At 54.8% G+C, this 25258-nt stretch overlaps 1 protein-coding gene across 1 annotated transcript in view; it reads left to right on the forward strand.

Annotated features, from left to right (window-relative positions):
- Window positions 1-21321, forward strand: part of COL1A2 (collagen type I alpha 2 chain) — a 32968-nt gene extending 11647 nt beyond the window's left edge. Inside the window, exons 16-52 of the mRNA XM_027848776.1 lie at window positions 370-423; window positions 875-973; window positions 1076-1120; window positions 1219-1317; window positions 1651-1704; window positions 1812-1919; window positions 2197-2250; window positions 2380-2478; window positions 3404-3457; window positions 3750-3848; window positions 4671-4724; window positions 5348-5401; window positions 5506-5559; window positions 5675-5728; window positions 5949-5993; window positions 6632-6730; window positions 7619-7726; window positions 8075-8128; window positions 9455-9508; window positions 10139-10192; window positions 10288-10341; window positions 10433-10540; window positions 11239-11292; window positions 11906-11959; window positions 12774-12935; window positions 13197-13304; window positions 13702-13809; window positions 15897-15950; window positions 16058-16165; window positions 16278-16331; window positions 16821-16928; window positions 17305-17358; window positions 17778-17885; window positions 18436-18694; window positions 19136-19326; window positions 19959-20201; window positions 20839-21321. Of these exons, the coding sequence (XP_027704577.1) occupies window positions 370-423; window positions 875-973; window positions 1076-1120; window positions 1219-1317; window positions 1651-1704; window positions 1812-1919; window positions 2197-2250; window positions 2380-2478; window positions 3404-3457; window positions 3750-3848; window positions 4671-4724; window positions 5348-5401; window positions 5506-5559; window positions 5675-5728; window positions 5949-5993; window positions 6632-6730; window positions 7619-7726; window positions 8075-8128; window positions 9455-9508; window positions 10139-10192; window positions 10288-10341; window positions 10433-10540; window positions 11239-11292; window positions 11906-11959; window positions 12774-12935; window positions 13197-13304; window positions 13702-13809; window positions 15897-15950; window positions 16058-16165; window positions 16278-16331; window positions 16821-16928; window positions 17305-17358; window positions 17778-17885; window positions 18436-18694; window positions 19136-19326; window positions 19959-20201; window positions 20839-20985 (3369 nt within the window). The 3' untranslated portion in view covers window positions 20986-21321. The remainder of the gene's footprint in view (window positions 1-369; window positions 424-874; window positions 974-1075; window positions 1121-1218; window positions 1318-1650; window positions 1705-1811; window positions 1920-2196; window positions 2251-2379; window positions 2479-3403; window positions 3458-3749; window positions 3849-4670; window positions 4725-5347; window positions 5402-5505; window positions 5560-5674; window positions 5729-5948; window positions 5994-6631; window positions 6731-7618; window positions 7727-8074; window positions 8129-9454; window positions 9509-10138; window positions 10193-10287; window positions 10342-10432; window positions 10541-11238; window positions 11293-11905; window positions 11960-12773; window positions 12936-13196; window positions 13305-13701; window positions 13810-15896; window positions 15951-16057; window positions 16166-16277; window positions 16332-16820; window positions 16929-17304; window positions 17359-17777; window positions 17886-18435; window positions 18695-19135; window positions 19327-19958; window positions 20202-20838) is intronic.
- The last annotated feature ends 3937 nt before the right edge of the window (window positions 21322-25258 follow it).

The raw sequence follows: 25258 nt of genomic DNA on the forward strand, positions 1-25258 counted from the left end.
GGTCTTCAAGGGCTGAAAAACACTGTCGCTTCCAAGCCAGGCTTGTTCCCATGTGTTTGCTGCTCAGCTCCTACTGCCCGCGCCTCCCCAATTTAGGAGGAGAGGGCTGTGATGCCAGGGAGAGCATTCTCTGCAGGCTAGCTCTGCAGGGGTCCCGACTTGGCTCTTGATATGGCCAGTGCCCTCAGGGAGCCCACGCTTTCCTCCCTGCTGTCCTTTGAAGCTGGGCCCTCATTCTTGGCAATGGAGTCACCATGATTAGCCCAGAAACTAAAAAGTCATTGCCCCAAGAAACAGGCTCCTGCCTTCTTGACCAGTGAGGATGCTGCCTCCTGAAAGGCCTCTGACCTGACTCCTTTGTCTCCCCAGGGTCCCGTCGGCTCTGCTGGTCCCCCTGGCTTCCCAGGTGCCCCTGGCCCCAAGGTGAGTGAGGATGCTCTTTCTGTTTGGTCACGGCTTACAGAGAGGTGCAAAGCGGTCTCTTTTTTCCCAACACAGTTCCCTTTATCAAGGGGAGTTTCCTAAAATGTACTGATGTAATTCTGTCCCCCTGCTTTGTTCAATAGTTCCTTTAACTAAGGCCAGTTATCAGTATAGAGCACTTAGATGTCAGTCCATCTGGATCTCAGAGTTGGTGGCGAGAGCAGTGGGCCTGGGCCAAGACCTGCTGACCCCTGGGAGGCAGGGTCCCAGAGCAGGGAGAGGGTCCCACGGTGGCCCCTATTAAGGACGAGAAGCCGGAGGAGGATTTGTGCAGGGGACCCAAGTGAAGCGCCCCAGCCAGGGTTCAAATCTAGAAGCACCTCCCTAGTCATCCTTGGTCAGTGAGGTAAGACTTCGGTGGTCACTGTCCTCTTTGCACTCTATCTCCTAGGGAGAACTCGGCCCTGTCGGCAATCCTGGCCCTGCTGGCCCTGCTGGTCCTCGTGGGGAGCTGGGTCTTCCAGGCACGACTGGCCCTGTTGGTCCTGTGGTAAGCGATCCTGGCCTTCCAGGCATTGGGAGGCCGAGGGGCCCAGGAGGGGAATGGGGCTGTCTGTTGGCCAGGCCTCACTGTCCCCTTCTTCTTCCCTAGGGTAACCCTGGTGCCAATGGTCTCACAGGAGCCAAGGGGGCTGCGGTAAGTATCCACACACAGGGCCCCTGGTCTGGGTCTCCTGCGGGCTCAGTGCCAGCATCAGGAGAGTGACTGTTGGCCGTTCCGGGCTGTGTCTGCAGGGTCTCCCTGGTGTCGCTGGTGCTCCTGGTCTGCCTGGTCCTCGTGGCATCCCTGGCCCTGCTGGCGCTGCTGGTGCCTCTGGTCCTAGAGGGCTTGCGGTGAGTGGCATCATTTCAGCGTCTTTCCCCCATGTACACACACCCCAAGCCAGCACTGCCCCCTCCATCTTTCCACTCTCGGGGGCCATCTCTGGTACACTCGACCCTTTGTCTAACTGGCTTTTAGGACGACAAGCTGGTCAGCCTAACGCTGTATGTCTTGAGGGCCAGGGGTGGCTCACGGTGCCCCCCAGCCCCTTCTAGATCTCTCGTTCCTGGCACATCCTCCGTGCCCCATTAGAGTGAGCAGCCTGCCTGGTCTGCCCCGGATGGCTCCCTGGGTCAAAGGTCTTGTCAGAAGCTTTGTCCAGTGACCTGTGTGCTTGATTCTAGGGTGAACCCGGTCCTGCTGGTTCCAAAGGAGAAACTGGAAACAAGGGGGAGCCGGTGAGTAGCTGCTGTTAATTGGTGTTGGGGTGCCCTTCTTCCCCCCTCCCCCCCAACTGAGAGGTGGTGTAATTGCTCCTTTTCTTTCTTGTTTTTGTGGGAGACAGGGCTCCGCCGGGCCCTCAGGCCCTCCTGGCCCCCATGGTGAAGAAGGCAAGAGAGGACCCAATGGCGAACCAGGGTCCACCGGCCCCTCAGGACCCCCAGGACTCAGAGTAGGTGCCTTGTGAAACTCCTTGGAAGTCGGTCCTAGAGTGAGTTTCTGGACTAAGCTACAGAAACATCTGTTTGCAATCGGCTTCTAAGCCAGTGACTCACTGGCCTGGTATGTGGCTGGCGGGGTCAGGCTGTTTTCTGCCAGACCTGATCACTCCTAGGGGATTCTTTGATTCAGGAGGGGGATGGGGGACTGCGTTGGGGGCTCTGTGTTCTCTCGGCTTGCAGGGTTGTCATGGCAGGATTGTCCTGACCAGTTTATGTCCTCCTTGGCAGGGTGTTCCCGGATCCCGGGGTCTTCCTGGAGCTGATGGCCGAGCTGGTGGCATGGTAGGTGGACCCCAGAGACTCCCTTTAGCCCACCACCCCACAAGCCAACCCCACCCTCTGCAGAGTTGGTCAGACAGTGTGGGCCTCACCTCTCGTCTCTCTCTCTCTCTCTCTCTCTTTTTTAAACAGGGTCCCCCTGGTAACCGAGGCCCCTCTGGTCCTGCTGGAGTCAGAGGTCCCAATGGAGATGCTGGAAGGCCTGGTGAACCCGGTCTCATGGGCCCCAGAGTAAGTTTCAGCGCTGTCCTGGCACCTGCAAGCTCTCTGTTGCGTCTGACCAAAGGAGAAAAAGGGCCCAAAGGCACTTGGTCACTGCATGTGGGCAGAGGGCAGGGCTCTGAAAGGGATTTTTGTCCAAGCCCAGTTGGTGGCTTCCTGGATGCCAGCTCTTCCTCATGGGGGTGTCCTGATTCTGGGCTGATCACATGACCCAAGCCAAGTCCCCACAGCAGCCAAAGCTTATCGACCTCATTCTCAAGGCTCCTTGGGGGTTGCTGCATGGATCTGCGGGAGGGGCGGGGCTCCTCATTGCATTCTAAGTTTTCATTTCATGGGGCTCAGGAGCTGGGAGGGCTGCAAGCTTCCTAACAGAGCCCATGGCCCAGTGGTCAGGGTCTGGCTACAGCCTTCTCTGTAGACAGCTGTCCCCTGTAACCATGGTGACAGCAATTCATCGAACCAGAAGCAGACAGGCCTCTTTGTCACAATGTGGCATCCCACAGAGACCCGGCCCCTTCACTCTTTAACAGGAGAGGGAGCTGAGACTAGGGAGTCTCTGAGCCACAACAGGCCAGTGTCACCCTGGCCAAGGGCAGAGTCAGGGTTCACAAGGCCAGGGTCTTTCTAACACAGCACACATTTTAGAAATTATTTGAAAAAATGAGTTTGATGTAGGGGAAAAGATGTGCACATCTAACATGTCTCTTAGCAGTTTTTTGCATTACTGACCAATAGGTGAGTTACATTGCACTTACAATAGACAGACAGACAGAAACCCAGAGAGAGACAGCGACAGAGAAGGCAGGTGTAGATCCCTCCCCAGCTGTCTTCCAGCTCCTTTCCCCAAGACCTCCCAAAGATAGGAGCTAGATTAAAGATGCCACACCACTCTCAAAGCTAAGGCACTAACCCAGCTGCCTTCTCCCATTGCTAGGGTCTCCCTGGCTCCCCTGGAAATGCTGGCCCCACTGGTAAAGAAGGCCCTGCTGTAAGTATCCACTCTCCCCTCCCCCTGCAAGTTTGGATGCCAGGCTCTCAGCCTGGTGACCAGCACACTGAGAGTCCAGAGTGTCCCACAGAATGTCCCCAGTGCACACATGATGGGACACATGTTGGGAGTGGAGATACCCTGCATCCTCTTTGGAAGAACCCGATGCATTTGGAGTGGACCAGGTGCAGGAAGCAGCCCCCCTTCACTCCTCCTCCCACAGCCAGCAAACGGATGCCCGTGGAGGGGGGGGGATCTTTCTCCAGGTCCTAAGTGCCTTGGTCTCTTTTAGGGTCTTCCTGGTGCTGATGGCAGACCTGGCCCCACAGGTCCTGCTGGGAATAGAGGTGAACCTGGTAACATTGGCTTCCCAGGACCCAAAGGCCCTACCGTAAGTGTGAGGGCAGCACGCCTTTCATTCATTTGTTTGGCCAAAATGGGTCAAGTGGCCGTTGTGGGCCAGGGTAGCTCTGAGGGTTAGAAGTAGGGATGGGCCCATAAATGAGGCCCCTGCCCTCAGAGGGAGCAGGGAGAACTCCTTCACTGAAGCCCAGCAAAAAAAGACTTGTGGCTGAGAAATCGGTGACCATGCCCTCTCTGGCCCTCCATTGAATCTCAGAATGCCCTTCTGGGAGGGTGGCAGGCGTGCCCTCTGCCTCCAGACCCCAGCCAGACCCTAGCCCCAAAGCTTTCAGGACCTCCACTCACAACTGGGCCCAGCTTCTCTGTGCTTGGGCCCGCTCTTTGTCTTACCTGCCCCAAGGTGTCCTCCCCTCTCACCCCACTCTTTTGCGCCAGGGCCAGCCTAGTCCTCACACACATGACAGCCAAGGCCTCCTGGTTTGAGCTGTATGTCTTTATGGGCACTGGCCTGTCCAGCACTCTGTCCTACTCTGGGCTCCCAGGGACCCCTGTAGACACACCCTTCACTGTTCTCTTGCCCCACATCCTCAAAACCCACTGTCCTGAAGCCTGGGCCTCCTGATAGATTTGCTCCAGGAAGCCCTCAGTGCTCATGCCTGCTGGGCCTGTGTCTGCCTGCCATAGCGTGTGAATGAGGCACTATGGGAGAGAAAGCAAAAGTGAACCAAAGTGAGAGGGGGTTGTCTATCATGCAGAGACACGTGTTTACATGCACGCATGTACCTGGAATTATTGCCTGAGTGTGGGTGGCCACAGTCATGTTTCTTTCCTTTTCATGCTCTTATTTCAGGGCGATCCTGGCAAAAGTGGGGACAAAGGACATGCTGGTCTCGCTGGTGCTCGGGTGAGTTTGAGGGGCCCCAGGATGTCGGGGGAACAGGGACCCCTCAGTGTCACTGAGGGTTAGGGTGCATCACATGGTCCTTCTGGGCCGGCCACCAGGCTGGAGAGCGTGATGCCAGAGGTCCCACTCAGCCTGTGTCCTGTTGGCAAATGCTACACCCGGGGCTGAGTTCCACTCCCCTCCCCAAGAAAGTGCTTCAGGCGATTAAGTTGACCTGTTTACACAGGGTCAGGGTCCGGCAGCGATCCAAGGAGTAGAGGCGGTTGGCGTCCTGGGAGGAACCAGGTGTGGAGGGGCTACATCTGAGCTCTGCTAAGACCCTCTCAAGGGCCATTCCCCAGCCCACCTCTCCAAGGCTGGTGCAGAAGGGAGTCAGGACTCCCAAGGTGTCCAGGGAGCCTAAGGACCAAAGGGCAGACCATGGCTCCTTCCTTGATCTTGTCAAAAGCGGGGTTACATGGGCCAGAGTTACTGCCCTCAGGTGGGCCCTGGCTGAGCTGGGACCCTGCCCCACCTGGCCACTCAGAGAGGCTTCTCACATTTCTAGGGTCTTCTTGGCGTGCTTGGGCACTGCCTTCTGCCTTCTGGCCCTTAGGTGATCTTGTGTCTCTGCTCTTCCACAGGGAGCTCCTGGCCCCGATGGGAACAACGGTGCTCAGGGACCCCCTGGCCCTGCTGTGAGTATTGCTCCAGCCCGCTCTCCTGGGCCTGAGGCTCCGAATGGCATTTTCTCCTCCGTTCCAGTTCAGAACAAATGACATTTCCCCTTTTTGGCTTTTAGGGTGTCCAAGGTGGAAAAGGTGAACAGGGTCCCGCTGGCCCTCCAGGCTTCCAGGTAAGACAGGCTGAAATCTATCCCCCTCCCTAGGCCTCAGGGTTCCTCCTTGTTCAGCTCCAGGACCCCAGATGCAATCATAATTAACATTTGGTCTGCCTTTCTCTTGGTATAGGGTCTGCCTGGACCCTCAGGCCCTGCTGGTGAAGGTGGCAAAGTAGGAGAAAGGGTGAGTACTTGGTTTAGTGGTGCCCCTGCCCTGCCTCTCACACACATATGGACACATACACCACCCCTAGCCCCCAACCCGACCCTGCCTGCATTGGCATAAGTGGGCATGGTGACCTCTCTTCCCATGGAAACAAGGTTTCTCTCTGGTGGCTTCTGGGAGTCTTGGATGAGTGTTGAGGAGGGTGAATGGACTGACTACTCGTCCTTCTTTTCTCTAGGGTGTCCCTGGTGAATTTGGCCTCCCTGGCCCTGCTGGCCCGAGAGTGAGTATCCCTTGGGAATGTCCTATTTGGGTGCCCTCAGAAGGGACTGGGAGTCATCTTCAGACAGATGGTGGGCCCCGGTGGTCAGCCTGCCTGTTCACCCCTCCCGTGTCCAATGTGGATGCCAACATGCCAGCCCGCTGGGCCAGACGTGGAGGCTGTCATCCTCCCCAGAGCTGGGCTGGCCACACTTTAAAGCCTAGCTCTTGTGAAGAAAGGCACAGAATGCTTGGTAGTTTCTTCATATTTTTAGAAGAAACTTCAAATTGCAGATCTGCCCTGAACAGGTTAGAAACAAGATCTATGAATGGCTTCCCAAGGGCACCGGCTGAGCTATAGGTGACCCCACAGTGTAAGGAGGCCTGAGGTGTCCTGATACTGGACCCAAGAGCCAACAGCAGAGACTAGATGGTCTCTGTGCACTCTGGCCTTGGTTCTTGGCTGACCAGAGCCTTGGAGGTTCGCCTTCCTTTTCATCAGGCAAGGGATGAGCTGAGTGTCAGGGTCCTGGAAAGTCAGTTCTTCCAGCACCCTTTTGAGGCAGCAGGCAAAGGAGTGTACAGACCTGTCCGTCTCCCCTGACGAGGCCATTTCTAAAGAGAATGTGGCCAGGGTACCCAATACCCTCTCTCTTCCAGGGTGAGCGTGGTCCCCCCGGAGAAAGTGGAGCAGTCGGTCCTACAGGTTCCATCGGAAGCCGAGGTGCCTCTGGCCCCCCAGGTCCTGATGGCAACAAGGTAGGAGACAATGAATGCCTTCCCCCTGGGCATCAACAGAGTTATGGAAGGGACCATTTTTTTTAGTTAATTAGTTGTGTCCAACTCTCAGTGACCCCAATTGGGGTCTTCTTGGCAAAGGTACAGGGGTGGCTTGCCATTTCCTTCTCTAGCTCATTTTACAGATGAGGAAACTGAGGCAGAGTTAAGTGATTTGCCCAGGGTCAGACAGCTAGGTGTCTGAAGTTGGGTTTGAACTCAGGGCCAGCACTCTCTCTACTCTGCCTCCTAACTGCCCTGTCATGGGCCATAGGAATATCCTTATTCCACAGAGAAGAAAGCTGAAGCCTGTAGGTGGGAAGCAACTCACCCAAGCAGAAGCTAAATTTGAAGTCCAGGCCAAATCCTGAATTCTTTGTCATGTAAATACTTCCCTGGAGAAAATGGCTCAGGCCACTTTCACATCTCCCAAATTTGTCCTGACCGTTTACCTGGATGATGCTTGTGACTTGGGGGGAAAAGGTTTTGTTCCTCTCCCAAAGCACCAGTCATCTCTCACACACCCCACTCCCTTTGGGGAGGGAAGTCCTGGCTGCCTGGGAGTTGGGGTGAGGCACAGACTAAACTGGGAGCCTGGAAATGGCAGGGGTGTCTGAGTCTATACATGCTACCTTCACAGGGGTTACCCTGGCAAGGTTTCCTAGGCAAATACTGGGGGGAAGAGGAACCTCTCCCAGGCTCTGCCTTCCTATTTCTGCCTTCTTCCTCAGTGGAAGTGGGTGAGGTGATGGGAGATGGGGCCTCCCTCACTCTCCACACCTAGGCTTCATCACCTCTAGCCTCTCCTGGGCATGGGACGGGGTGACCCTATCACTCCACGAACTAAGCATTTCTTTTATTTGGGGGCAGGGTGAGCCTGGTGTCGTTGGTGCCCCTGGAACTGCTGGCCCCGCGGGCTCTGGTGGAGTACCAGGAGAGCGAGGTGCCGCTGGTGTCCCTGGAGGCAAAGGAGAGAAGGTGAGTAGGAGCACAGTGGTGCTGTGGGCAGGGCAGAGGACTGTTGTGGACCAAGAGTGCATGGTCTGCCCCCCAGGGGAGGAGAGAGACTTCCCTCAGTTGGAGTCAGTTGGAGTCAGTGGCGCCAGGACTGGGCCAGAGGGGCTCAGAGGGAAGAGATGAAGAACAAGAGGACCTTGGCCTCCAGCTGCCTCTCTCAATGCCCCAGGGTGACCTGGGTGATGGAGACGTTGCCAACATCTTTGACAATCCAGGGTGGTGTTCCTGTCTTCTCCGGCACCTTTTGGGTCAGTTTTTAGCTCAAAACCATCAAGGGAAGGTAGCCACATGGTCTTCTTCTGCTTCCAGGGTGAAACTGGTCCCAGAGGTGACTTCGGTAACCCAGGCAGAGACGGCGCTCGGGTGAGTTCAGCTTCCTTTCCCCTGGCTCTCTTGGCAAAGGAGCTAGTAGGAGAAGGACTGGGACCAGTCAGAGGACACTGTCCTTTGAGTGCCCCACTGATGGATACCAACAGTTTCTAGCCTCTGGAATCCTGCTGGACAAAGAATGTCAGCTTGCCAGTGTCTTCCTTTGCTAGTCAAGCTGTTACCAAGCACCGCTGAGCACAAGCTGATGGCTACAGGCCTTTGGAAGTTAGGATAGGCTGATATTAAGGCTTCCACCAGGAAGTTTGGCCCTGAGTGGCGACTCAAACTGCGGTGTTCTGGGAAAGACGCCTACTGTGGGTGAGGGTGATGCTCACTGTGGGCGGCAGCCTCTTCTACTCAGAGGGTGCAGAGAGTCACGCTCTCGCACCACGGGATGTCAGCGTCCGATCCCTAGGTGGTCTACCAGAATGGACCTCACTGGCCATCTCGCCCAGCCGGTCTGGGGCTGAACAAATGTCCTCTTCACCACAGACACCAAAGTGGTCATGCGGCCCACAGTGGGCCATGGAAGGGACACCTCCCATGTAGTCGCTCTGCCAGACCGGGGCTCCTGGTGGTCAGAGCAGCCAGGGCTTTCCCCTCCCATCCCTGGAGGAATGGACACTTCAGGCCCAGGTTTACACTGGGCAGTGCAGATGTGAGCAGTGTGGGCTGGGGACAGCTCCAGTGGACCAGAAGAACTTTAAGTTCAGCCAGTGGTTCAGTCAGTCCCTGAGTTGCCCTGAAAGTTTCAGTCCACTAAGTAGGGGTCCAGACTGCAGACCCTATTGTCATCCAAAGAAAGATGGCAATGTGACCTTTTCCAGGTTTTCCATTCGCTTTGTTGGGGTCTGTGAGAGCAGAGATGGGGACTTGGGGCTTTTGAGACTCACACCTGAGGGTCCTGTTTTTCCTGCTGCCAAATTTGGGGTCACTGTAAGACTCTGCAGCAAGGAGACCCCAGGGAAAGGTCCCAGAGGTACAAGGGTTACTTTCCTGACCCTGCCCTCAAGCTGGAGTGTGCTTCGACTGCAGACCCTCCTGCGTGGAGAGGGGAAGGAGGGCTCCCAGAGCCCCTGCATCCCTTGCAGTGTTCCATGGCCTCAATCCTTGGGGCCCTCTCCTAACGGCTTCACTAGTCCTTGTATCTGGAGCTGAGGGAGGCCATGGGTCAATATAACAGAGACAGAAGGGAGGAGGGGGGGAGGCGGAGGAGGAGGAAGAGGAGGACAGGAGGGGAGGGGGAGGAAGAGGGGAGTGTTCATTGACAATGGGGAGCGGTAACTGGTGAGTAAGATCCTTTTCTCATTCTTTCTTTAGGGAGCACCTGGAGCAGTGGGTGCCCCGGGTCCTGCTGGGGCCACAGGCGAGAGGGTAAGCATGAGTTCCTTCCGAGCAGCGCACTGGTTCTTAGGTAGAGCCCAGGCAGTTATGGCAGCTTGGGGCAAACCCCACTTGAAGCCCTGCTCTGCCTCCTAGAATAGCCAGGCACCAACAGTAGCATTTTTCCCACTGTTTGCCCACTGAGCACCACCTACCCCCGTGGGTTTACCAACTTTCCATATTCAGTATCTCACAACACTCTGGCTTCTCAAGTTTCAGCTGAATGAGCTGGCTTATGAATCAGCCAATTAGTGATCTCTAGATGCCACACACACACACACACACACACACACACACACACCCGCCCCCAGGCCTCATTTAGTGGACCCAAAAGCTTGCACCAGGCAGTCCATCCACCTCCATCTGGACTCGTCTTTCCTGAAGCCTGTGGCTTCTTCCGTGACAAGACACAGGCCAGCAGCAGCAGCCCCTCCCCCTGACACAAGCTCTGGGTGATGGTGGAGTACGGACCATCCTCTGTCTGCCTCCCCTGGGCTCTTTGTAACTGGCCCTCCCCGAGCTCTCATTTTCATTGCTGCGGCAGCTTGCCAGACATGGCCGCCATCACCTTTTGTTGCTTCCTGGCCACACTCACTGACCACTTGCCTTTGGTCCCTCCAGGGTGAAGCTGGTCCTGCTGGTCCTGTTGGACCCACTGGTGCCCGAGGTGCTCCTGTAAGTAGCCCCACACTTGGTTTTGTCAAACTGTGAGACCGAGCCAATGTCTGACCCAATGTCTAAAAATGTTTCTCGTCCCTTCTTCCACTTAGGGTGATCGTGGAGAGGCTGGCCCCGCTGGCCCCAATGGATTTGCTGGCCCTCCTGTGAGTACGGGGCTAATCTACATGAGTGGGTGCCAGGCTGGGGAGTGGGCAGAGTAGAGGCTTCACTACTCCAATGGTTCTTCTCCCCTAGGGTGCTGCTGGCCAAGCTGGAGCAAAGGGAGAACGCGGAACCAAAGGACCCAAGGGAGAAAATGGTGCTGTTGGCCCCACTGGCCCTGTGGGTGCAGCAGGCCCTTCGGTGAGTGACCCTCACTGGTCAGCCCAGCACTATCCCACACCAGTGATGGAAGGCCATCCATTGGCATGGCTTGATTTCCTGGGAAGGGCCCATAGACCATTCCATCCACCAGTTGTATTGAGTTCTTCCTGTGAAGACAGCCCCAAGTAGAGATAACGTCAAGTGGAATGGGTCCAGGGGTCTGGGGTGGATTTCCAGCCCAATCCCTCCCCTCAGCAATGTCTACACACACCAGTCATCTAGCTCACTCACACCTGTGCCCACGAGGATGCCATGAGATGAGGAGCAAAGTCATACTATTCTCATTTCACAGAGGAAGGGACTGAGGTACAGACAGGGTGAGTGGCTGGCCTGGGGTCTTAGAGTCTTGAAGCTGGACCACCTCTAGGACCCCCAGATGCCTCTGATGATTTAGGTATAGCCTGACCTGAAGGGAGAAGGGTAAACATCCCTTCAAACAGCCCAGATCTAGCCAAAGAAAGAGAAACGTTACAGAGACTCCCCATTACACGAATCGCCATCCTCAGCTTCCTCAGCTGATCTCCCGTGGCCTGCCTCTAAAACAGGGCAGATCTCACCAAATGCCACGCATGAGAGCTCAAGTGGGAAGTCTTCCTGAACCAGAGGCTGACTCCACGGAAGGGCGACTGTCAGGGGCCCCTCTGACTCTTGCTCCTCTTCTTCCTTTCCCAATCTAGGGTCCCAATGGCCCCCCTGGTCCTGTTGGAGGTCGTGGTGATGGTGGCCCCCCTGTAAGTCCTTGAAGTAAACCGTGGTCCTCTGTGTGGTCTGTAGATGGCAGGTGACACTCTAGGGGGTTGGGACAGGGGACAGGAAGACACACAGAGACACATCCTGCACACCTGTGCTCTTGTGGTTGGTGCTGGAGTGGAGCTCCCCACATGGGAGTGAGGACCTGGGCTCATGTTCCTTCTTGTGTCCCAAGTCTGGCAGACCTCCCTCTGCCTCTCCACCCCCTCTTCAGGCTCCCCTTCTCCAGGGCATCTTGAGCTTCCTCCCCCATTTTCCAGCCTCTGGGGGAGAGGTATCATCAGCACTGGCCCCTCTCCTGGGATAGGAGGCTTCAGGCAGCCTGGCTCACACCTGTCTCACAAAAGTGCAGCCAGTGTTCCCTCGGTGCCCCCAAAGTGCTGGAATTAGTGCAAAAGCATGTTAGAAAGGGGGATGGAGGTGTGGGAAGTCTTTGGGGTACCCATCCAATCATACCTGGTAGACCGTGACCTTGGTCACCACTCCGGGGAACTTAAAAGAGAAATGCCCCAAGCCCCTAGCTCGATAATGAGTAACCATCAACCTTGACCCTGGCCTTAACCTTGACCTTTCTTTCATGCGCTTGCTTCCTAGGGTGCAACTGGTTTCCCTGGTGCTGCTGGAAGAACTGGATCCCCTGGCCCTGCTGTGAGTAAATCCTTGCCAACTCCTGGATAGATCCAAGAGGAAAAAATGTGCCTGGATGGCTAGAATATGTCTCAACTAGCGACCGCCCTGTCCACCCCCAGCATAGCACAGAATATCACAATCTGCTAAGAAAACCTAGCAGAGAATCAATCGGGGATGTGGAAGGTGACAGGTTTAATCCCCAGCAAACACTCCTTTTGCTCCTTATCAGGAGGCACTGTCCCCCAACCCCTAGTTTGTTCAAAGGAAAGTCAGAATCATTTGTGGGTCAGATGCATCCAAGACTAGCGCTCCTGCCCCTCTGTGGCCAGAGTTGGCAATGCCAACCCCGAGCTCCTCTGCAAGAGCCAAGGATCCAGTCCTGGGCAGAGGCAGTAAGGAGAAGGAATCCTATGCTGGCATTTCCAATGTGGGAGCTTCAGGAAATCCTCTGAATGCCCCACTTGGCACCTAGACAATGAACAAAGTGGGAGGGTGGGGATGCCGAGAGGCTCCCAAAGTTGCCCTGGGCCCCAGGCCTTGCCGTGGCCTGCCCGTGGCTGCAGCGTGTCAGCCCCCTCCTCTCAGGAGCCAGCCCCTGTGCTGACCTGTGAATCACCACGGCCTTATTAGATATGGGTACTCCGCTCCCCATTTCAAGGGAAGCCCTAGAAGTCACCCCAGATCTCTCAGTGGGATTCCCCATGACTTACCCCTTGGGTGACTTGCCCCTTTCCTTCTCCATTCTGGTTTGCCCTTGTCCTCTTCCCCCCTCCGCCCCTCACATACAGCCATGGGTTTGGGGTAGGATGTAACCCTCTCTGCTTGCCTTCAGGGTATCACTGGTCCTCCCGGCCCCCCTGGTGCTGCTGGAAAAGAAGGCCCTCGTGGTCCTCGTGGTGACCAAGGTCCCCTTGGCCGGGCCGGAGAGACAGGTGCTGTTGGCCCCCCTGGCTTCGCTGGAGAGAAGGGTCCTCCCGGAGAGTCTGGCGCTACCGTAAGTGCCATCCCAGCATCCCCTAAAATGACCCAATGCGCAGAGCACACATCTCTCAGAGGCCTGCTGGCCACCTTCTCAGCTAATACTAGAAGGGCCGGGGTGGCCTGTTTGTAGAAAGCCTAAGCCCTTGGATGGCCCAACTGCCCATGTACAGGGATGCAGGTCTTGAATCGTGCAGCATCTCCAGCCAGTCAGGCCTCGGGTGCATGGGCAGCACCCAGCCTGGCCACAGCATTCAGCATCCTTCCTTTTCTCCAGGGCCCTCCCGGCTCCTCAGGTCCTCAAGGGCTTCTTGGCGCTCCTGGAATCCTTGGCCTGCCTGGCTCAAGAGGAGAGCGTGGTCTTCCTGGGGTCTCTGGATCCCTGGTGAGTAGTGGCAGTGACTTACATAGAGACATCGGCTGAAGGGTCAATCTGCTCCTTCGCTCCCTGTCTCCCTCTGGCCCTTTCCTCATCCTTCCTGCTGGCTCTGTGTAGACGCCAGCCTAAAAGGGAATTGGCCTCTCCTCCATTACAGTGGAAGACCTGGCATCTTTAACCCAAGGGTGGGGTCAGGTCCACAGAAACTGAATCCCTCCCCTGACTCAGATGTGTGCCCACCACCAGATGTCCCATCCCAGCCATGCGCCACTAAGTGCCAGCCCCACGTCCAGCTCCTGCTGCCAGGGGCCACTCACCCAGCTGGCTCCTTGCTCCTCACCATCAACTGAAAGGGGCGTATTGTTCGCTAGTGGATTCACAGTGCACTTTTCTGCCTTTTCAGGGTGAGCCCGGTCCTCTTGGCATCGCTGGTCCTGCAGGAGCTCGAGGTCCCCCTGGTGCCGTGGGTAACCCTGGCGTCAATGGCGCTCCTGGTGAAGCTGGTCGTGATGTAAGTCAAGGGCCAAGGTGGCTCCAGAAGGGGGCCCTTGCCATGAGGTGACAGTCAGAATGTTCTCTTGATGCATCTGAAAGGGATGGTGGGCAAGAGTCAGGAGGATAGCATGCCATCCCTCAGACATCCCCAAAGGGATTCCCCTAGGTGGCTTAAGGAAAGACCACAAGTGAGGGGCTGGCAGCTAACCTCACTCTCTCCACTCTGGTTCCACTCACTGGGGCCGCAGTAAAGGAAGGACAAGGGATAAACCAGACAGTGTCCAGGACAGGGGAGAGGGAGGACAGCCTGGGGTTGAGAGGCGATGGCTCGTGGAGAGCAGCACAGTGAGCTGGGCCTAGGCAAGAGAAGGCTTAAGGAAATGACAGGGTTATTTAGAGTTGGCCCCTAGGACTGAACAAGGAGCCATGTGAGGAAGGTTCAGGGGGTAGAGGAAGGCTTGAGGCCAGGAAGAAGTCTGTGAGGAGTAGGGCTGGTCAGCAGAGGAATGAGTCCTGGCCTGGCAGTCGGGGCTGGGCAGGTTCACTGGGCCCACAGGAGAGAAGAGTCTTGTCTGAAGGCCAGCTGGCCCAGATGGCCCTGAGGAAACCCCGAGATTGGCTTGAACTTTGGCTGCTTTGCAGTCAGAGGCCTAGGGGACAGAGAGGCCTGGAGTCAGGACCATATAAGCTCGAACCTGCTTCCAACATCGGGTAACAGCTCTGGGCCTCGCTTTCCCCATCTCCAAAATGAATAGGTCCCTTTGAGCACCGAATCTAGGGACCTGTAAATCCAAGAGTCCAAAGCTGTCCTCGTGGAGGTGGGGGAGGGCAGCAGGCCTCTGACCCTGATCCCAACCCCTTCTTTGACAGATGAGGCAATTAGAGGTCAGGGAGGCCATTTGCCCAAGTTCAAAGTGCCAGCGCCAGGCCTCACACTCAGCTTTTGGATGCCAAATCCTGCTTTGCTGTGTTGTAGAAAGTAGAGACGGACTTGGGAAGGAACTGGGACATTGAAATAGAGGGGCCAAGTCTTGAATGCATGAAGAACTGATGTCCAGACCCTGGGCTGAGTGCACAAATGCAAAAGCAAAGACAATCTCTGCCCTCAAGGAGCTTACCTTCTAATAGGAGGAGGCAAGACAGAGCAGAGCGGTGGCCAGAGAGAGGCACTTTGGTCCAGAAAATCACTGGGACAGTGAGTGAGGCCATAGGGAAGCATGTTGACCTGTCCCACTCAGGCACAGTGGCAGCTGATGTGATTACGGTTGCAGAACTGGATTAGGGCTGGGAAGGAAAGGGTCCAACTGTGTCACAGCTAGCAGGGTCTTACTTTTATTGCCTGACTGGCCTTTAAAAAGTCTGTTGAAAGGTGGGGTTAGCATTTATTTATAGAGCCCTTTTAAGGTTCACAAAGCACTTTATGAGTATTATCTCATCTTATCCTCAACAGTGCTGGGGGGTCAGTGTAATTATCATCCCCATCTTACAGATGAGGAAAATGAGGCAGGGAGCGGTTAAATGACTTGTCCAGGGTCACACAGCTAGCAAGTATCTGAGTCTTCCAGACTCTGGGCCTCATGCCTGTTCACAAGTTCTTTGCTTATCAAAGCCCTAGGAAGTCTTGCACTTGTCTTTGTAGATAAGGGTTGGACGGGGTGGCTACTGAGGTCTTTCAGGCTCTGAAATTCTGCGGCTCCCCGATACAGCAGATGCTAGAAGGCGAGAGGCCCGATGGCCTGAAGAGCCATAGACAGGGCTCAGAGAAAGGGGTCGAGCAGCAATCCATCTGCAAGCATCACCACGCACGTTCTTAGGTATTCTTTGGACCCAAGACCCTAACTGGTCGGCAGTCTAGCCTGGCACACAGAAGCAGATGCGCAGGGAAAGCTGCCAGCCAATCCCCCAGGAATGCCCAGCCTCCAGGCCCCCACAGAGCTGCTGGACCCAGAGGCCCAGCTTTGGATTGGTTTAATCTGCTCCCTGTAGGAAACTCGGAATGGGAGAGGGCCTAGGACTCTCCTCCAGGGTCAGGGACACTGACCCAGAGCTAAGAGGTGATGGCTGCCCCACTAAGGATCTCTACTCCTTATTTTATCTTCACAGGGCAACCCTGGCAATGATGGTCCCCCGGGCCGAGATGGTCTCGCTGGGCACAAGGTACATCCATCTTTTCAGTATCACCTTTGACTGCCCCGGACATCTCCAAACACTCCTCACGAGTTCTCAAGTGGCCAGTACTGAGTGCCCCTTTTCCTCCCCTGCAGGGAGAACGTGGCTACCCTGGCAACCCTGGTGCTGTTGGTAACGCTGGAGCTCCTGGCCCTCATGGCACTGTGGGTCCTGCTGGCAAGCCTGGAAACCGTGGGGAGCCGGTGAGTGAATCCGTCAGGACCCTCCCTGGTCATGCCAGGGCTGACCTGGCCCTCATCGGGTATCCTGGCCAAGGCTAGAAGTAACCCTGTCTTTCGTCCTCCTGGTTGCTAGGGTCCCGCTGGCTCAGTCGGTCCTGTTGGCCCCTTTGGTGCAAGAGGTCCTGGTGTAAGTATATTGGAAAGATTTTGTTGTTAACTAACATTTATCCAGAAAACCTGTCTAGGCCCTTTAAAAATCCTCTTTGCTTTTATAGATTTGTCGTCTTAGCTCTGTTTCCTTCTCTCCACCTGGGTTCCAAGGAGTCAATAACATGCATTGGCTGCAATAGCTGCCAGGCTTGTATAGCCCTTTGACCTAAGGGATCTCATTATCATTATTAATTATTATTAATGGACTTATTATCCTCACTTTGTAGATGAGAAAGCAGAGACAAGGAGGTGTGTCCTGATTCCAACAGCTCCACCCACTGTACCACACTGCCTCTTTGCATTAGGGAGACTCCAGGAATTATTATTCCCTAAGTCCATCCTAATTTCTTATTAAGACATTTCTCAATACTGTGGCACTAGAACTATGTAGAGAGCAGCCCCGGGGTAGCTGGAGTCTAGCCATAGCCTCCTCCGTCTTTCACACTTCTTCCCCTCTGTTGACCAGGGTCCCCAAGGTCCCCGAGGTGACAAGGGAGAACCTGGTGACAAGGGACCCAGAGGCTTGAATGGTTTCAAAGGACACAATGGATTCCAAGGCCTTCCTGGCATCTCTGTAAGTAGGCACCTCTGCCCAGCCTGTTGACTTCAGTGGGCCTCTCCACTCTGGGGCCCCTATCACTGTGGCCTTGAAAGCCCAGCTCTTCGTCTTTTTGCCCTGCCCAGCCCAAGGCTTTCTCACCCCAGGCAGCAGCCGTCAAAGCTAAGGACGTGCAATCATCTAGAAAGTGATTCAGAGTCTTGTCCCCCTATTCAAAGAATCTCATGGCAGCTCCTAACCCTAATCTGAAACTGAATTCCAGGCGTGCTAGAGAGAGAAAAGACCCACTTTCTACTTTCCCCTTCAGACAATTGAAGTGGACCCTTGCTTGTCATCCTTGTCTTATTTTTAAATTGTAAATGACTCCTGAATCCCTTTTCTTCCCACATAGGGCCAACATGGCGACCAAGGTGCTCCTGGTTCAGTTGGCCCTGCTGGCCCCAGGGTGAGTGAATTTGAGCAAAGGGCTCCCTCCTCTGGAGCCCAAGTGCAGTGGCATCCTCAGCCTTCTGCCAGGGCTCTAACCCTCTCTCTGGAGGAGGAAGGTGGTCTCTGCCCTCAGCTGGCCCCTCTCTTCCCCTCCTCCTCCCAGCCATCAGTCCTCCCTTCCCTCCATCAAGCCTTCCTCCAGAGGAGGAGGAAGGTGGTCTCTGCCCTCAGCTGGCCCCTCTCTTCCCCTCCTCCTCCCAGCCATCAGTCCTCCCTTGCCTCCGTCAAGCCTTCCTCCAGAGGAGGAGGAAGGTGGTCTCTGCCCCTCTCTCTGTCCTTCCTTCTTCCCCTGGAATTCCCCCAGTCCCCTCTATCACTGCACATTTTTGGTCTCCTGCCAGCTGGTCACTGGGGACCACTCTCTCCTTTTCCCAGGGTCCCGCTGGTCCTTCTGGCCCTCCTGGTAAAGATGGTCGCCCTGGACATGCAGGTGCCGTTGGGCCTGCTGGTCTCCGTGGTTCTCAAGGCAGTCAAGGTCCCGCTGTAAGTGATTTTTGGACACTGTAAGGGGAACAACACTGACCTGAGTTCACCTTCCTACAGGTCAAAGCCAGTAACAGGCTAAGAGGGGGATGAAATGTCCATGCATCTTGACATGTTATGTCAGACTCATTAATAGCAGAGCTGGAGAAGGTCCTTGAGCTAGTCCTCTGGCCCACCTTTAGGCAATTCAGGCAGCATTATTCCCATTTTAAAGATGAAACAACTGAGGCTGATCAAATGGTAGGAAGTGCCTACATCTCCTAACTCCAGGACATTTATTCCAACTCTGACCCTTGACCCTGAGATCTGAAGCCTCTGATGACCTTCTCCATTGCATCTTCCTTGGTGGTTTTTTATTTCCCTTTGTTTCTAGCCCTCTTGGTAGTAAGGTTTTCAATATGTCAGAAGTGTCCATGGATCTAGGAGATGCTATCAAGACACCTGGTGCTTCTTAAAGTGGGAAGATGTGGTTTGGTTTGCTCCCTATCCTGGAATATGCCATGATGGGGACCCTTTCCTCCTCCTTGACCTCTCCCCTCAACCTCCGCAGGGTCCTCCTGGTCCCCCTGGCCTGCCTGGTCCCCCTGGCCCGAGCGGCGGTGGCTATGACTTTGGTTATGAAGGTGATTTCTACCGGGCTGACCAGCCTCGCACTCAGGCCTCCCTCAGACCTAAGGACTATGAAGTAGATGCTACTCTGAAATCCCTCAACAACCAAATTGAGACCATCCTCAGCCCAGAAGGTTCCAAGAAGAACCCTGCTCGTACCTGCCGAGACCTGAGACTCAGCCACCCAGAATGGAGCAGTGGTATGTGGGCCCCAGAAGCTGCAACCCCCACCCCGGCCCCACTCCCTCCCTTACTGCTAGCTGGTGTGGGGAGGACAGGTGGAATATTAGATACGAGTCACAGCCTGGCTCACCTCCCCTGAATTCCCAGCAGTTGCTTCAGGCTTTGTCCCCGAGTGTCTGAGCATCTTTGGGGTGCTTAATAACGGCAAACCTTTGTAGGACACCCCCAGGCTTGCAGCGCCTTGTGCCGGCCCCAGCAAGTCAGCACCACCCATATCAACCTGTCCATTGTATCACTGAGGAACCCAGGCTCTGAAGGCCATGGTCACACCATGGGCAGGGTCTGCCCCGAGGTCTCCCCCGACTCCCAGTCTGTGGTCCTGTCCGTGCCTTGGCCACCCAGATGTGCCACCATCACTAGTGTGTGATTAAACCTTGCCATGCTTTGTCCTATGGCAGGATTCTACTGGATTGACCCCAACCAGGGCTGCACCATGGATGCCATCAGAGTGTTCTGTGACTTCTCCACTGGGGAGACCTGCATCCGAGCCCAGCCCGAGAACATCCCTGCCAAGGCCTGGTACAATAACAGGAACCCCCAAGTCAAGAAGCACGTGTGGTTTGGAGAGACACTCAATGGTGGCACCCAGGTGAGACACTGCCCCGCTGCCATCGAAGGGTCTGTGTGGCATGCCTCACCTAAGATGGCCCCCTCTGTGTGCCAGGCTCTGGCACCCACACAAATCAAGCCTCAGCGCACCCATTCCAAGATCTTGGGGAACATAGGAAGATGTGGTTTGGTTTGCTCCCTATCCTGGAATATGCCATGATGGGGACCCTCTTCTCCTCCCTGACCTCTGCCTTCAACCTCCGCAGGGTCCTCCTGGTCACACTGGCCCAAGCGTACAAGTGTCCCCCTGTGGAGATCAGTGTGGAGGGGGCTTGACCCACTTAACGTTTCTAGTCGGCAGACTCACTCTGAGGTGTCCCCAGGAGATGTTGGGGTCCCTCTTCTGAGACCCTTGCTCCCAGGCAGCACTCTGGTCCCACAGCAGTCTCTTCATCCTCCTCCCAAAGACAACCCTGTTCGTTGTCCCGGCAGGCTCAGGAGGAGACCTCTACGGTCCCTTCTTGGAAGGGTTCCTTCAGAGCCCTCACCTCCTCCCCCAGTCTCCTCCCTGTCCCCAAGCTGAGCGTGAGGGCCCCTGCCACTGAATCCATCTGAGTGGCGCTGGACTGTGTGCTCTGGCCCCTGACTGGACTTCTTGCCTTGCTCTCTTAGTTTGAATACAACACAGAAGGTGTAACCTCAAAGGACATGGCTACCCAGCTGGCCTTCATGCGCCTGCTGGCCAACCACGCCTCTCAGAACATCACCTATCACTGCAAGAACAGCGTGGCCTACATGGATGCCGACAGCGGCTCTCTGAAGAAGGCGGTCATCCTGCAGGGCTCCAACGATGTGGAGCTCACGGCCGAAGGCAACAGCCGGTTCACGTTCACTGTGCTGGAGGATGGCTGCTCCGTAAGTAACCAGAAGAGGGCGGCACGTCCCGCAAGGCCGAGCCCCTCCAAGGTTGGCCTCTGCCTTTTGTCCCCTGGGGAAGCAGAGTTCGAGTGAATGTCTTTCTAACCCAGCTGCCCAGATGACGACGGGGCCTCATGAGCAATGGCTCCTTTGGGACAGCAGCCAAAAGTGGGGGCCTTAGATCCCGTGGCAATCTGAGGAAACGTGGGGAGCCTTAAAAATTAAAAATAAAATAATGCTTAATTGAAAGAAATGCTGTTTTTTAGATAGAGGTCACTGAAAAAAAAGATGTAATTTCTCCCCATTCTGGTCACCAATCCCCTAAAATCTGCACCCTGACTCCTAGATGAGGTTAGGATTATCCTACACATTAATCTCTGGGGACTCCAGATTAGGAACCCCTGCTGCAGCAAAGCATTTAGGGCATGGATTGTCATCGCAGAAAAAGACCCCCAGGCTGCAATTAGCTCTAAAACAGGCAGAGGGCTTCCACTGACCCAGAAAGTTCCTAGGAAGCGCACATACCCCATTTATTGTCCTCGGGTTCTTTTGGGGATGGGGGGCGCAGTCCTTAGGCATTATGCTTGTGGGCACCGAAGCCCTGTACTGACTGGTCCTCCTCTCCTTGTCACAGAGAAAGACCAACGAGTGGGGAAAGACTGTCATTGAATACAAGACCAACAAACCCTCTCGCCTGCCCTTCCTCGACATCGCACCTTTGGACATCGGTGACGCAGACCAAGTATTCCGTTTGGACATTGGCCCAGTCTGTTTCAAATGAATGAACTCGAACTAAATTTACAAAAATGAAAAGGAAAAAAAAAAAGACAGCCCCAAAATGTTCTCTTTGCCATTCCTTCCTCCCTTTTTTGTACTGAAATCTGATTCCTTCTGTCTCTTCTGCTCATCTCCTGCTTAAACTCTGGGCAAAAGAGAAGGGTCAGGACTATTGGAGCACCGTGCAATGCAGTTGAATACAGGTCCCTGATCCCCCCACCCTCCCCGAAGGATTTGGAAGTGTCTCAACACCCTAACACCTTGTTGTGGGAAAGGTCAACCTTTGTAAAGAACAGAAACCAAAAAAGAAAATAAACAATAAAAACCATAAACGTTTGCACCACTTGTGGCCTCTGAGTATCTTCCACAGAGGGAAGTTTAAAACCCCATCTTCCAAAGGTGTAACCTACCTCAAGCACCTGCATGAAGGTGCCCTCCCCATCCCTAGGTGCTGGACAGAGGGGCTCTTCTCCTCCCTCAAAACCCCAAGGTGCTAGTTATGCGTATGTTAGAGCATGTTTACAATACTTGAAGAATGTCGGTGGTGCTAACAGACCCTGCAAGCCGCTCTCTGCACTGTCGCCCTGTCCTGCTCCAGCCAGCTTGGGGGAGGGGGGCAGTGACATCCATGCCCCTTCCCTGCTAAAGCAGGCAGCTCTTTCGCCCAGCTTTGTCCTCATCTTGATGTTCCAGCGCTCCTCCCCCTTTCCCAGGCTCACTCTCATCCTCATCAATGGGTCCAAAGAAGCCTCATTCTCAAGCAAGACAAGAAAATGAAATTGTGCCTATTTTGTATATGTGAGATGTTTAAATAAATTGTGAAAAAATGAAATAAAGCATGTCCAATGTTCCAAAAGAAAACACTGAATGAGTAAACTTCCTTGCTTCAATGACCTTGTAGATGAATGCACCTCTCTTGGTGCCTGGCATTAGATATTGCAGGGTGGTGTGTGTCATCCCACACCCCAGGGCCTCTAGCGGACACCAGCCAGTGGAGTCCAAGGATTGCTGGAGCAGTAGAGTCTCTGGCTACAGAACCACCCCCGTAGAGCCGGACAGAGACCTCGGCACAGCCACAGCTCCCAGCGTCCAGGGTGAGCTTTCCTCGGCATCAGGACAAAGAAGCCTGGCTTTCTTTCCTCACACTCTGCTCCCTGCTCAACGGATTGGCCCTTTGTGTGTGGGGAGGGGGAGGTGGGGGACAGTTAGGAAGAGGGGGCAGGGCCCAATAAGTGAGGCAATTTATAGGAGGCTCTTTGCAACCCTATGGTGGTACCAGAATGTCAGCTCTCATTATATTAATTGCAGACAGCAGAACTGTGCACCTGGGTCACTCTCCTGTGGCCCCTCGGGCTGGCTAGCACAAGGGAACTGTGGCAGCCCCAGGGCTTTTCTGCCTTGGGGCATTCGATTGTGTCTCTGACACCCCAGGGGTCCGGCCTGAGTCCAGGGTGAGCACATTCTGTACACCATCTGATGCCCCAAGGCTAAGTACAGTGAAATGAGAAACAGTGACTGTCAAGCTGCCTCATAGAGAACAGAGATGGGGGAAGGGGCGAGAAGACAGGCCTGATGACCACTGAAGCACCAAAGATGCCAGGATCCCCTGAAGAGTGTGAGAATGCAGACAGGAGTCTTCAGCCCTTTGGGTCTGCCCCAAGGAGGTACTGGTTTGTCCTGATGAGCGGGGCCAGAGTCCACAATGAACTGTCTTGCCTACTTCCTTCCACCAGAAGGGTTGGGTCTGCACTGCAAAGGCAGTCCTTGGCACCAGCCTCAGGGCCGTGGAGAAGGCCCAACCTGATTCGTGAGCATGGGGCCTACGGAAACATCCCTTATCCCCAAGCTCCAGAGAAGGGTCCTCCTCATTCTCCAAGCCGCATCACCCCGCTGCATCGAGTCAGGACAGAGCACAGCTAGAGCAAGTGTGCCTGCAGCCTAGAAGCCCCCCAGCCGGGCCTGCCCATTTGGCCTCTCAGCATGGCCACTGCTTGGAGCCCCTTTCCGACTCCATGCTCTAGGAGACCACACACAGAAAATGTAGCCCAGCACCGGCCCGTAGAAGCATATGAAATGCTAGGCTGCGGCCAGTTTGGGGCAGAGTGGGCTCAGTGCTATGGGCTACCAGCCAGGGCCACCCTTCTCACAGTCTGGTAAGTGCTGGAAGAGAGTGGGCAGGAAGGTGGGATGAAAGGGACAAGAGGATGAAATCTGGGGAGCAGAGACTAGCCGCGTCTGGCGAAACGGCTGGCTCCTTGGCTCAGACAACTGAGTCTTCCCTATGCCCGAGGCTCCTTCACAAGAGAGACTCTACTTACCACCGCCTGGAATCTGAGGGATTCCAAAGAAGTGTGTGTGTCTAGGGAAGAGGAGAGAGCCCTCAGGAGCAAAGCCTGCCTGTCACATGTCCCATGCCCTTAGCCCCTGCCTATGACCGAGAAACTCACAAAGGCTTCTTAGATCCTTCCTGAGGGGAGGGTGGCCACTCCTCCCCAGTAAGATTCTGAGCTTGACAGTGGTTTCCAGCAGAAAATGATTCTTCCCAAGATGGCACTGAGTGATGGGAATTTCAGCATCCCCAGAAAGCGCAATGAGGGGGGAGGGGTATTGGTCAGCACCTCTAATTCCACTCAAAGCAGCTTTGGCAGGTGCCCCTCCGGGCTCGCTCCAAGAGCATCTGGGATTTGAGACTTCGGGGGTCAACAAAACTGCACCTTTCAATGAGTAGCTGAAAAAAACTGAGACCCAGAGAGAACCCATGCCCGTGGCTGCACATCAAAACAGCCTCCCAGGCACAGGAAGAATCTGGGCCTCGAGAGGCCTGGCCTGCTCATCCCCCTTCTGGCCTGCCTTACTGTGCTGACTCTTTAAAGGATCTCTGTGGGCGCGTATCTGCCTTTGACCTCAGGGACAAAGAAAGCAGGCATGGAAACGCAAATGCTCTTCCTACCCGTGGTGAGTATTTTCATTCCCATGGTCCACAAACTATCCTGCCTGATTGCGTAGGCCCACCAGGAGCTTGATTAGGTGACCAAGGGGGCTACGACCTGGGGGCTACCACTTTTCATTCCCTACCAACATCTCACCCCCTCACTCCTTGCACTTTCTCTGTGGGCACATATACCACCTTAAATGCCAAGCCAGAATCAGGCCACAAAGACTGGCAGCGCTGGAAGGCACCTCAGAGGCCACTGGGTCCAATTTTTTTCATTTTGCACCCTCAGAGCAGCCTGGACTTTCCACTACAAGCCCAGCCCTCTATCCATGGCACCACATGGAGAAGATTTTAGTCAGGACCATGGAGAGGGGACTCCCTAACCCTTCACTGATCTTTTCTCCCTAACCCTAACCAACTTCCTCCCCTAGCCAGCCACATAATACTCCTTCTCATCATGGAATGCCCCCTACTCACCTTCCGCTCCTTCCCAGAGACGTGTCCTCCAAAGAGCGGCTTATCTATATTAGATACAAGTTTAATAAAGAGTCAGCAGCAGAAATTCATTTACTGCCCCCACCACCACCACGGCAGCCATCATCTGCTGCTGCCTCCAAGGTACAACCTCATTCTCCCTGGCTCCTGCGGTTGGCCTGGTTCTGATGAGAATAGAGTGTTTACACTCAGATGCATTTGGAGCCATCATCTGAAACAGCCCCTAGCTGCAGGAAGATTCCAGACCAGGCTAAGTCTGCCTTGGCATTCTGAAAGGTGAGCAACTGAGGCACAGGGGTTGGGAGGCCAGCAGAAGACCAGAGTAGGAAACAGAATAAGAGTGGCCACAGCAGAAGAAAAAACCAGAGGAGAGGACAAGAGGGAGCCAACAAAGAGCCTCCGCCCTCATAGGGCGATAGGAGGCAAGATTCTCAGCTGAGGGTGGGGGAAGGGAAAAGGAACAAGCATTCATACAGCACCTGCTATGTGTCGGGCACTGTGCTAAGCACTTTACAAATAATACCTCATTTAATACTCACAACATCCTGCAAAATAGGTGCTGGTATTATCACAGCTGAGAATATGGAGGCAGGTTGTGACTTTCCCAGGGTCACACAGCCAGTAAATATCTGAGGCTGCATTTGAACTCAGGTCTTCCCAACTCCAGACCCAGGGCTCTGTCCACTGTGCCTAACTGGATGGAAAGGTTTAGAAAAGTTGGCTGTGGTAAGTGGAGTAGTGAACCAATTAGGGAGACATCAAAGGATTGCCTTGCTGCAGCGAGAGCCCAGTTGGGAGTTGGTAATATAAATTTGTAGTGGATCCAGTCAAGATGGTTTATATTTCT

The sequence above is a fragment of the Vombatus ursinus genome, unplaced genomic scaffold (assembly GCF_900497805.2).
Source record: "Vombatus ursinus unplaced genomic scaffold, bare-nosed wombat genome assembly UNPS02006874.1, whole genome shotgun sequence".
NCBI lineage: Eukaryota > Metazoa > Chordata > Mammalia > Diprotodontia > Vombatidae > Vombatus > Vombatus ursinus.